Raw genomic sequence first — 12,112 nt, forward strand, 5'->3', positions numbered from 1 at the left:
TCTTCTTGCAGCGCTTCTCTGAAATCAGCAGGGAGCTAACCACCCTATAAGATTTGTTCCTGCCTAGCCATCACTGCCCCTTCTATTTGGCCCCAAGCTGAACACAGCTCCCTCTAGTTCAGCTCTCAGCCGCTATGGTTACAGAGGGCAGCATGAAGAGAGGGAGAGCCTAAGGAGGGAAGAGGAAAGGGTACCATGATCAACAGTACCCGAACCATTTAAAACTTCCTCTAAGAGAGGAGGCAGACTAAAGGAAAGCAAAGACAACACAATGTCATAGCAGCATTGTTGATAAGGCTAAAAAAGATAGGCCAAGGCAGTAATAAAGGCTTTGCTGCTGAGGTATATTTGTGATTCTGGGTTGGTTTAATTTTAGAGGCAAAGAAAGTGAGAATCTCTGAATCATGTCTTCAAGACCTCTGGTCTGATGCAGTATATTTTTTAATGAAGGTGTTATGAAAGATATAAGCCTGTCTTGTTCTAAAAGATATACAAGAAGGGAATTTAACAGTGAAAGGCTTCCAACTCAAGATTCTGTCGGGTCAATAGGCTGCTATGCAAAAGTTAAAGAAGTATTATCCAATCACCTGGCTTGCATTCTGGTTTCTGAAACTGATGTAATTCTTCAGCTTTTAATAAAGTTAACCACTGCTTGTGCCTACCTTTTAAAATCGCTTCTGCCCTCTTAACATTTATAATAGCATCAGACTAATTCTTCTCTAGTAGAAAAAAATCACATTACTTTCTTGTTACAAAACATTTCATGATCCCATGAACTCAACCTGATATTCAAGGCCTTCCAGGTAATGACCTTAACTTAGCACACTCTTCCCTCCCATTTCTCACCATCAAATAGCTCCTACTGACCCTGGACTTTCTCAGGCTTTTCTCCCTTTCTTGTTCTAGTCTTCAGCTCCTTTTGCTTATTACGTTTCAGCTGTCAATGCCCCATCCATATTCCAGATCGACTTCAATTGCCTACTTTGGAAATGTTAGTTTGTTTTCATACTTTTAAAGTGTCTGTCCAATTGCTACAACTTTTGAACTTCTGAGGGTACATTTCTTTTCATTTTAAGATCAAGTTCTTCCTTTACATTACTAATCCCTGGTAGAATAAGGTTACCTTCAATATTCTTGTTTCATCACCTTTGAGCATAATCTCTGCATTACCTACTACAGCCAGTATATAAACTCATACAACATCCTGCTTACTCTCCTTTTATGCTTTTTTAAAGGTATTTTTCCCCATGGGAAATCATCTTTCTTCTTTTTAAGAAATATAGCATAGGATATTGCAGTATTTCTCAAACTTTAGTGACTTTAGGAACTACTTCAGAGTATATTCCTTACCAGTTCATTCTGAATGTAAGCACAAAGATAATTTTTCCTAAATAGCATTTTACTGTAATAAAATTTGGCTAATAATTTTGAAAGCTTTCACAATCACATCTCTAAGTCTTCATTCATGTAATTTCGCTGTGAGGAATATTTAAGAACCTAATGTCTAATAAGATTTAGCATAAAGGCAATTCCTCCAAGACTTTTTTGTTGACTTTAACCCTAGATTTAATCTGCACAGCTCAGAAGGGTGCTTCTTCTGTCTCCTGTCCTTCCAAGATTTTATCACCACAGACAGTTTTCTAAGTTCTTCCTTGGAATGATTAACCATCTGTTATTATGTATAAATACATAATAAAACAATTAATTACATATGAATCAAGACAGAGCACATGTTTAATCTACACTAGAGAATCTGATTCCTGCAATAAGAAGAAAATGAGACATTAAAGTTGATGGAGTGATATCTGTACAAACAGTATGTAACCTTGTCCTATGTTATTTTCTAAGTGTCTTTTAAGGCAAATTAAAAAAAAAAAACACTTAACCTCTAGCTATAATGCCTCCTAAGTTATACATGTATACATAAATATCCACATATATATAATATGTATCCACAAATATTTTATTATCTCTCTAAAATATAAGGATTCTAAAGAAAAACTTTAATCATAAGACAGTATCACCTCTTCAAAAAAAATCGACAATAACTTCTTATGATCATCAAATTTCCAGTTTCCAGTTTAAATAAAGTTAACAACACAAACATGCAGAGGTACTGTAATATTTGTCACTTCTGCTTCTGAAATATAAAGAATAAAACACGAATCTCTGGCACCCTCTGGTGTTTAAACACTATATAGCTCCCCTTATTTATCCCAGATGTACCAACAAGCACAACAGAAAATATGATTTACTCAGGGAAAAAGTCACAAAAATGTTATTTTCACTTAAACAAGTAGTTTTGAAAATACAGGCGGTTATCACTCTGCTATTAACCTCATCCAGTTAACTCAAGACAAGATCAAATACCATACACTATAACCTCCTCTTACCTAAATAGAGTCTCTTACCTAAATAGTCTCTTGCCTAAACAGTAAATGAAGTGAAATTAATACTAAGTATCTGAGAAAGCAAACTTAATAAAAAGATATCACTATAAAAAGATAAGCATAAAGTCACATATGAACCAAATAACTAGAACATACTATACAAAAATGAAAAGTGCATATTAGAGCTAAAATAAAACTTATTTTAAAATAGATTATATCTAAGATTATAGATATGCCTGTTCTTTTTTGAAATTCATTATTTCAACAAATTTTTGAATGCTTATTATGAACAAGGCACTGTTCTACACATTAAGCACACAATGGTAAAGTTACAACGAACTCTCAGAGAGACTGGGGAGTATAAAGAAGGGTAAACAAATAGAGTAACTTTAGATAAGTGCTTCAAGACAGCAGATGTGACTGAAAAAGCTACTTTACAGGGTTGGCCAAACAAAGACTCTTTAGTCAGATAACTTTTAAACTGAAATATTAATAATAAGTGCTATAAACAGAAACTTTTAAACTGGATTGGTCCATATGAAGATGGGGAAAGAAAATGCAGGAAATAACCACATCTAAACACTGTACAGTGGGGCCCGACTAGTGTGTATGAGGAGCCGAAAGGAAGGGAGAAAACTCCCGGGTCCCTAACACCAAGAGAATGCCATGCCTGTAACGCTCTGCCTACTTCCAGTTTTCCTAAATGTGGGAAAGAATCTTATCTTGCTTATGCCACTATTCTTCAGTTTTCTGTCAGCTACAACCTTATTGAACTCTAACAAATAGAACTATGGTTCAAGGTAATCTCAACAAAAAATTTTAAAAGAACTGCCCTGCTGATTTTGAAATTTATGTGTAAAAGAAGAACAAGTCAAGACATTTTTGATAAGAAAGGAATAGAGAATTTATCCAGATATAAAAATAATGAAGATAACTGAAAATGCAAAAATATTAATACAGAAATGAAACAAAAACAACAATAAAATGAAATTCTACAAATATACCCTTGAACAACTGGGGATTTACTGAAAGGTAAAGGAGCATTTGAAATCAGAAAAGTAAAGATGATGAAATCTTCAGTAACTTGTTGACGTAAGCAACCCAGCCAGGAAAAGGTTATTTCTGCTTCAGCTATTTATACAGTTAGAATCAAGCACTACTGATGATTTTGTAAAGGTCTACTGCATATAAGGGGTGTGTATAGACATTTTGGAAGAAAATACAGAAGCTCCTCATTATGAGCTCAGGATAGGAAAAGATTTCTTAGAATAATGCAAAATTCAAAAGTTATAAAGGAGGAGACTGATAAAGCAAGTTTTCTGATTTAAAATCTGCGAATGGTGACACTTTTCCATCAGGCATTAAGTGGACTAGATGTACCCATGAGAAATTACTGGCATTCTAATTTAGACAAGTTTAAGAGTTTTTTATTCCAATGTTGGCCACACAGAAGTTGTCAAAAAGTATCAGTAAAAATAAGCACTGAACACACTCTAAAGGTAGAACTGCCTCAAGGTCAAATGCCTGAGGCTGACACTAGTTTTCTGGCCTCTGTTAGAGTGGAGAAAATAAGTCAGGTTCACCAGAGCACGTGCTAGTTCAGTTCAGTTCAGTCGCTCAGTTGTGTCTGACTCTTTGCGACCCCATGAATCGAAGCACACCAGGCCTCCCTGTCCATCACCAACTCCTGGAGTTCACCCAAACTCATGTCCATTGAGTCGGTGATGCCATCCAGCCATCTCATCCTCTGTCGTCCCCTTCTCCTCCTGCCCCCAATCCCTCCCAGCATCAGAGTCTTTTCCAATGAGTCAACTCTTCCCATGAGGTGGCCAAAGTACTGGAGTTCAGCTTCTGCATCAGTCCTTCCAAAGAACACCCAGGACTGATCTCCTTTAGAATGGACTGGTTAGATCTCCTTGCAGTCCAAGGGACTCTCAAGAGTCTTCTCCAACACCACAGTTCAAAAGCATCAATTCTTCGGCGCTCAGCTTTCTTCACAGTCCAACTCTCACATCCATACATGACCACTGGAAAAACCGTAGCCTTGACTAGACGGACCTTTGTTGGCAAAATAATGTCTCTGCTTTTGAATATGCTATCTAGGTTGGTCATAACTTTCCTCCAAGGAGTAAGCGTCTTTCAATTTCATGGCTGCAATCACCATCTGGAGTGATTTTGGAGCCCAACAAAATAAAGTTTGCCACTGTTTCCACTGTTTCCCCATCTATTTCCCATGAAGTGATGGGACCAGATGCCATGATCTTAGTTTTCTGAGTGTTGAGTCAACTTTTTCACTCTCCTCTTTCACTTTTATCAAGAGGCTTTTGAGTTCCTCTTCACTTTCTGCCAGAAGGGTGGTGTCATCTGCGTATCTGTGGTGACTGATATTTCTCCTGGTAATCTTGATTCCAGCTTGTGCTTCTTCCAGTCCAGCGTTTCTCATGATGTACTCTGCATATAAGTTAAATAAGCAGGCTGACAATATACAGCCTTGACATACTCCTTTTCCTATTTGCAACCAGTCTGTTGTTCCATGTCCAGTTCTAACTGTTGCTTCCTGACATGCATACAGATTTCTCAAGAGGCAGGTCAGGTGGTCTGGTATTTCCACCTCTTTCAGAATTTTCCACAGTTTATTGTGATCCACACAGTCAAAGGCTTTGGCATAGTCAAGAAAGCAGAAATAGATGTTTTTCTGGAACTCTCTTGCTTTTTCCATGATCCAGTGGATGTTGGCAATTTGATCTCTGGTTCCTCTGCTTTTTCTAAAACCAGCTTGAACATCAGGAAGTTCACGGTTCACGTATTGCTGAAGCCTGGCTTGGAGAATTTTGAGCATTACTTTACTAGCATGTGAGATGAGTGCAATTGTGCGGTAGTTTGAGCATTCTTTGGCATTGCCTTTCTTTGGGATTGGAATGAAAACTGACCTTTTCCAGTCCTGTGGCCACTGCTGAGTTTTCCAAATTTGCTGGCATATTGAGTGCAGCACTTTCACAGCATCATCTTTCAGGATTTGAAATAGCTCAACTGGAACTCCATCACCTCCACTAGCTTTGTTCATAGTGATGCTTTCTAAGGCCCACTTGACTTCACATTCTAGGATGTCTGGCTCTAGGTCAGTGATCACACCATCATGATTATCTGGGTCGTGAAGATCTTTTTTGTACAGTTCTTCTGTGTATTCTTGCCATCTCTTCTTAATATCTTCTGCTTCTGTTAGGTCCATACCATTTCTGTCCTTTATCGAGCCCATCTTTGCATGAAATGTTCCCTTGGTATCTGATTTTCTTGAAGAGATCTCTAGTCTTTCCCATTCTGTTTTTTCCTCTATTTCTTTGCATTGATCGCTGAAGAAGGCTTTCTTATCTCTCCATGCTATTCTTTGGAACTCTGCATTCAGATGCTTTTATCTTTCCTTTTCTCCTTTGCTTTTCACTTTTCTTCTTTTCACAGCTATTTGTAAGGCCTCCCCAGACAGCCATTTTGCTTTTTTGCATTTCTTTCCCATGGGGATGGTCTTGATCCCTATCTCCTGTACGATGTCACAAACCTCTGTCCATAGTTCATCAGGCACTCTATCTAGTCCCTTAAATCTATTTCTCACTTCTACTGTATAATCATAAGGAATTTGATTTAGGTCATACCTGAATGGTCTAGTGGTTTTCCCTACTTTCTTCCATTTAAGTCTGAATTTGGCAATAAGGAGTTCATGGTCTGAGCCACAGTCAGCTCTCAGTCTTGTTTTTGCTAATGTAGTGCCAAATCCTCCCTGGTTCCTATGAGACACAGTTACAGATCTTTTCTGGAGTAAAGCAAACTCAGCTGGCTGTCAGGTTTAACCTGATTTACCCATCCACTGAGCAAGGATGCAGAACAACTGGAATAAATTCTCATACTTTGTGGTAGGACTGTAGATGGTACAACCACATAGGAAAACAAATTGGCAGCTTCTTATAAAGTTAAACATAAACCTACTAAATGATTCAGCAACTCTGCTCATATATTTACACAAGGGAAAACTTATGTCCATACAAAGACTTGGATACAGATGTTTCTAACAGCTTTACTCACAATAGTCAAAAACACGAAACAACTTGAATACCCACAAATGGCTAAAGAGATAAACAATTCAGTGCAAACAACCACAGTGCACCATACAGTGGAATGCTACTCAGCAATGAAAGGCAACAAATGACTAATGCACGCAACAACACTGGGTGTGTATCAGACACATTATGCTGAGCAAAGGAAACCAAGCGAAGAATACACATTATACTATTCTACTTATTTAAAACCCTAGGAAAGAAAAATCAACAATGATAAGAAGCCAGTCAGTGGTTGCCTAAGGTATAATAAGGGGACTGTCTGGGAAGTATCACAAAGGAGGCTTTCAGGGTGTTGAAAATATTCTATGTATCTTGACTGAGGTACTTGGTACATGAATTTAGTCTTTTGTCAAAACTCACTGCATTGGAAGATAATGACGTCTGTCTAGGTCACCATCTTTCAGCATTTACTTCCCCCAAGCAATACAGAACAACAAACACCACAGCCTCAGCACAACGTGAAGACAAAGAATATCCAAACTTCAAAACAAGAATAAATGAAAAAGCAAAACAACAATTTCCAGTGCACACTTTCTTTTCCAGTGGCGACTGATTCCTCAACTCACTCACCCTATCTCAAAAGGTTTTGGACAAAAGCAGACTGAATAAAAATTGCAGGAGAGAGACCAGAGAACTAGTCGCAGAATAAAGGATGAAATATACCACTGGCAGGAAGACTAAGTACATCCCAAGTCAAAAAATACTAAAGAGGTATCCTGGTAGATCAAAGCATGGACCACATTCAACTAATTTCATCCAAACAAGAGATGACTGAGAAAACTCCAGAGAACAGACTGAAGGTGAGCATTTTAATATAAAAGTAGAACTACAACTAAAGTATTGGTGGGGATGAGGAAGGGGGATTAATGTACAGATACTTACATACTGTGACAAATAATGCAACTAAAAATGGGAGCATATAAAGAAGAAAACAGAATATCCACACACATATTTTTAAGTAAGCAACTGGTGAATTTTTAAAGTATCGATCCAAGAAGGACAAACATAAAACTGTAAAACTTTGAGAACAAAGAACAGGAGAAAATTTCTATAACCTTTGGTTATACAAGCATTTCTTATATAAAACATGAGAAGCATAATCTGCAAGAGAAAAAATTAATGAACTGGGCTTCAGGAAAATTAAAACTTTTGCTCTGTGAAGGATACTGGTAAGAGAATGACTTGGATCTTGAATATATATAAAGAACTCTAAAAACACAATCACAGAAAAACAAACAACTCCAAAGAAAAATGGGCAAAAGATCACTTCACCAAAGGAGGTAGTGTTAAGGATAGCAAATAAGCACAAGAACAGATGTTCAACATCTTAAGTCTTTAGGAAAATATAAATTAAAATGACAGTGACAATAACCACTGTATACTTAGAATGGTAAAAGTCAAAAGAATTGGCAATAACAAGTACTAAAATTGGAGTGGAACTCTCCTCATTGCTGGTGGAAATGAAAAATGGTACAGTCCCTCTGATAAACAATTTGATAGTTTCTTAAATAGTAAAACACATACTTACCTAGTGACCCCACAATACTACTCTTAGATGTTAACTACAGAGAAATGAAACCTATGTTCATATAAAAATCTGTATGGAAATGTTTACAGCAACTTTATAGAATCATTTAAAAACTGGGAACAACTCAATGTCCATCAACAGGAAAACAAATAACCAAATTTACATTCAGGTAATGAGTACTGTTCACCAGAACAAAAGAGCAATCTTCTAATAATCAAAATGATGTAGATGAATCTCAAACACATGTTGAGTGAAAAAATCAAATGCAAAAGAGTAGATAATGTAATTTTCCATTTATGTAAGGTTCAAGAATGGACAAAAATGATCTTTGGTGATGGACATAAGAATAGTGGCTGCCAGAGGCAAGAGTTGGAAGTAACTGATTTGAAAGGAGCATAAAGATGATGGATATGTTTAGCATCTTGGTCTGAATTAAGATTACACAGGTATACGTTTGTCAGAATTCCTTGAGCTCTACACTTAAGATCTATGCACTTCACTACTTATAAATTATATTCAAAAGCACTGTTAGCTTTTTCAAAAGGCATCATTAAATTTATTTTACATAAGTATTATTTTGTCATCTCTTTTATGTTTTTAAAAAGAATATTAATTTCTTAAATCAGGCAAAATTTTGATCATTTAATTTCTTTACCTGAAGGATATTGTTCCATTCTCTTTTATTTTGTTTTTCTGAACAGATGATTGAAGTGACAGAATTTTATTTCCTGGAAGGGTAACTTGCTTTAGAATGGAAGCTATAAAAACAAAAGAAGAAAGAAAAAGTAAAATGAAAAAAAAGCAATCATACCACATTAGGAAAAAATTCAGGACAATAGCTATTTTCAGTGCATATAGAATAACCAAAGAAAATTTCAAAGCTTTCTAGATTTAAATTCAAACATTACAATTAATTTATTCCCTGCAAAAGAAATCACAAAATCAAGACCTCTCCATTTCTTTTTATATGTTCCCCAAATTGTGTAGAGAATTACCAGCATTACAAAAATACTATGAAGAAAAGCTGTTACTATGAAGAAAAGAAACATGTTAATACTATATCTTTTATATTGGTAGATTTTAAAAATACATAAAGACTTATAATTTGTAAGACTGACTTCCAAATGTAGAGAAAAACGTACATTTTAATAAAAGAAATAAGGCAATAGCAAAATTTATAAGTTAAAAAAAGTACTGTATTTACTAGTAGATTGTTTTATCTAGTTACAAAATACCATGAATGGTGTTGATTTAATCTAAAACAACATACATCCCTAAAAAGTGGCTATGTACAAAGAATACAATAAAGCTATTTTCCATAGGTCTCAACTTAAAAGAAATCTCTCTTCTCTGAATGGTGAAAAAAAAAAAGCAAAGAAACCTGTCATGTTCCAAACCCAACATGACGAGGCAGAGATTAGTTATTATCTACCTTGAGAAAACTGACTGGTAGGTATTGCAGTGCTCACTGTCACCTTCTTCTGTCCAGGTTTCTGGATGGTCAGTGCTGGGGAATGGGTAAGAGTGGTCACTTGTTTTGCAAGGCCTCCTGAAGGCTGCTGGACTACCTGAAACAATGAGAACTATGAATACAGTCCTCCAACTAGACCTGCTTTAGAAAAGAACAAACTTTCAACTGTAACAAGAGAACAAATGACTGTCCTCACTTAACCATACATACCTTTACCTTAGCATCAGAAGAAAGCCTAAAGTTTAAATTTGTATGCGGTAAATTTATTTAGCTCAAAACTGAAAACCATGACCATCTCACACTGTAATTTTCAGAGTGGAATTCAAACTTATACACAGCTCAATTTAAATCTCCAAATAGATCTTATTTTCATCCTTTTAACTTACCATGTAAAATTTCAAAGATATACAAAAGCAGAGGGAACAACAACAACAACAAAAATGAAAACACCTATACCATTGTTACCATTATTATAGCTTCAGCAATGATTAATTCTTGACCAATTTTATTTCATCTCTATCCCTACCCACTTCTCCCACTCTCAATTATTTTAAAGCAAATCTCAGGTATATCTTTTAACCCATAAATATTTCAAAATATACCTCTAAAAGATAATGACTTTCAATCAGTTGTTTTTTAAAAGTATCTGAAAGACAGCAATGCTAAAGGCATTCTCCAAGATAATCAAGAAATCCACAGGGTGAGGGTTGGGGATAAAAGAAGAGAAATTAAAATAATAACAGAGCCTTATTTTTAGCTTCAAAGAAGGAAAAAACACAGTTCTTTCACTTCAAAGAAAAACACAGTCACTATATATTTGAGCCAGCTATTGATAGTGAACTATTTTTAAGTCCTCAAACTCATATATGGCTAATATAAATGATCTAGTTTCATAACAATTCTGGAGGTATTTACTTTATTCTATACGCTGGGCTTAACTGCTCAGTTGTGTCCGACTCTTGCAACCCCATGGACTGCAGCCCATCAGGCTCTTCTATCTGTGGGGATTCTCCAGGCAAGAATACTGGAGTGGGTTGCCACGCCCTCCTCCAGGGGATCTTCCCAACATGGGGATTGAACCCAGGTCTCCTGCATAGAAGGCGGATTCTTTACCGTCTGAGTCACCAGAGAAGCCCATAATTTATTCTACATTCTTTTACAAATAAAATTAAATCTAGTGCATATTACTAAACAAGAGTAACTTACAAGAAATCCAAAATGTCCCAGTAAATAATCATATAGGAACTAATGCCCCTAGAGGAGAAATACAAGTTGGAATAATTCAATTGCCATGATTCTATGAGAACTGACTCTTGAAAGAAAGAAAAACCCTTGAAAATAAAGATGTATTTCAGTTGAGATCATACTTCTATATCCTCAAGTTCTAGGAATCAGATTTAAATTCTACAAAGTAATATACATTCAGAGTCTCATGCATTCAGATGAAAACTCAAAACAAATACTCCTAACAACTCTGACTTATCTCCCTATTGTTTATTCCCTTCCCTACTATCTTTTATTTGGTATTCTTTTCATGTTTTGATTATGAAAGTGAAGTGAAGTTGCTCAGTCGTGTCTGACTCTTTGCAACCCCACTGTCAGTAGCCTACCAGGCTCTGCCGTCCATGGGATTTTCCAGGCAAGAATACTGGAGTGGGCTGCCATTTCCTTCTCCAGGGGATTGTCCCAACCCAGAGATCGAACCCGGGTCTCTTGCATTGCAGACAAAGAAAGGTAGTAATACAATGTTATTAGAAATTTGAGTTAGTCTTCAAACTACTTTTGATACTTTCTCTCTCTCTCTCTCTCTCTCTATATATATATATAATGATAATTACAGCATAGAGGCTGGCCCCTAAGGTGAATGGAGGTTCCAGGCCTCTAGGGGACCAGCCAGGAGGCATGGGGTAGGAAAGCCAAAGGAACCCAGCATCAGCATGTGACCGTGGCACAGAATAAGTGGGGAGGTGAGCCTTCACATGGGCTCCAAGACCAGGGCTGTGCATGGCCCAATCTAGGCCCAATCCAGTGCAAGTTCATGTATATGGCAGGAGGCAAATGCGCTGACTGATTTAACAATCCTGGATCCCCATCGTTCCTTGTACTAATGACTGTAACACCTGGGAGCATATGCGCAGCATATTCCTGCACACTTGCTGAACAAAATAAAATACGAGTGAGAAAATATAAAACAATTAAACAGTGTTCTTTCAAAGAAAGTACAGTTTTAGACTCTAATATAAGGCATATAACAGAGACTGATATTAAGAGAGATGGAAATTGGTCCAAGGATGATAGATCTGCTCCTACTTGGCAAGCCAAACAAAGAGCTATTATTAGAAGAGTCAGTGGTTCTGGGGGTATGCAGGTAGAGAAAGACTGGGAAGGGAGAGAAGGAATCTTCAAGGTGATGGTAACACTCTGTATCCTGAAAAGCAGATTTGAGTTACAGAGGTAAGCATCGTCAAGGGTCTTCCCTTGTGGCTCCTAGGGTCAAGAATCTGCCCGCAATGTGGGAGACGTGGGTATGATCCCTGGGTTAGGCAGATCCCCTGGAGAAGGGAATGGCAACCAACCCCAGTATTCTTGTCTGGAGAATTCCATGGACAGAGGA

General features: G+C 36.8%; 1 protein-coding gene across 1 annotated transcript in view; it reads right to left on the reverse strand.

Annotated features, from left to right (window-relative positions):
* TAF4B (TATA-box binding protein associated factor 4b) overlaps positions 1 to 12,112 on the reverse strand; it is a 108,469-nt gene that overhangs the window by 57,148 nt on the left and 39,209 nt on the right. The window contains exons 8-9 of the mRNA XM_005905826.3: positions 9,460 to 9,595; positions 8,683 to 8,785 (exon numbers count right to left, since the gene is read on the reverse strand). Coding sequence (XP_005905888.2) covers positions 8,683 to 8,785; positions 9,460 to 9,595 — 239 coding nt within the window. The remainder of the gene's footprint in view (positions 1 to 8,682; positions 8,786 to 9,459; positions 9,596 to 12,112) is intronic.

This window comes from Bos mutus, chromosome 24 (genome assembly GCF_027580195.1).
Source record: "Bos mutus isolate GX-2022 chromosome 24, NWIPB_WYAK_1.1, whole genome shotgun sequence".
NCBI classification, from domain to species: domain Eukaryota; kingdom Metazoa; phylum Chordata; class Mammalia; order Artiodactyla; family Bovidae; genus Bos; species Bos mutus.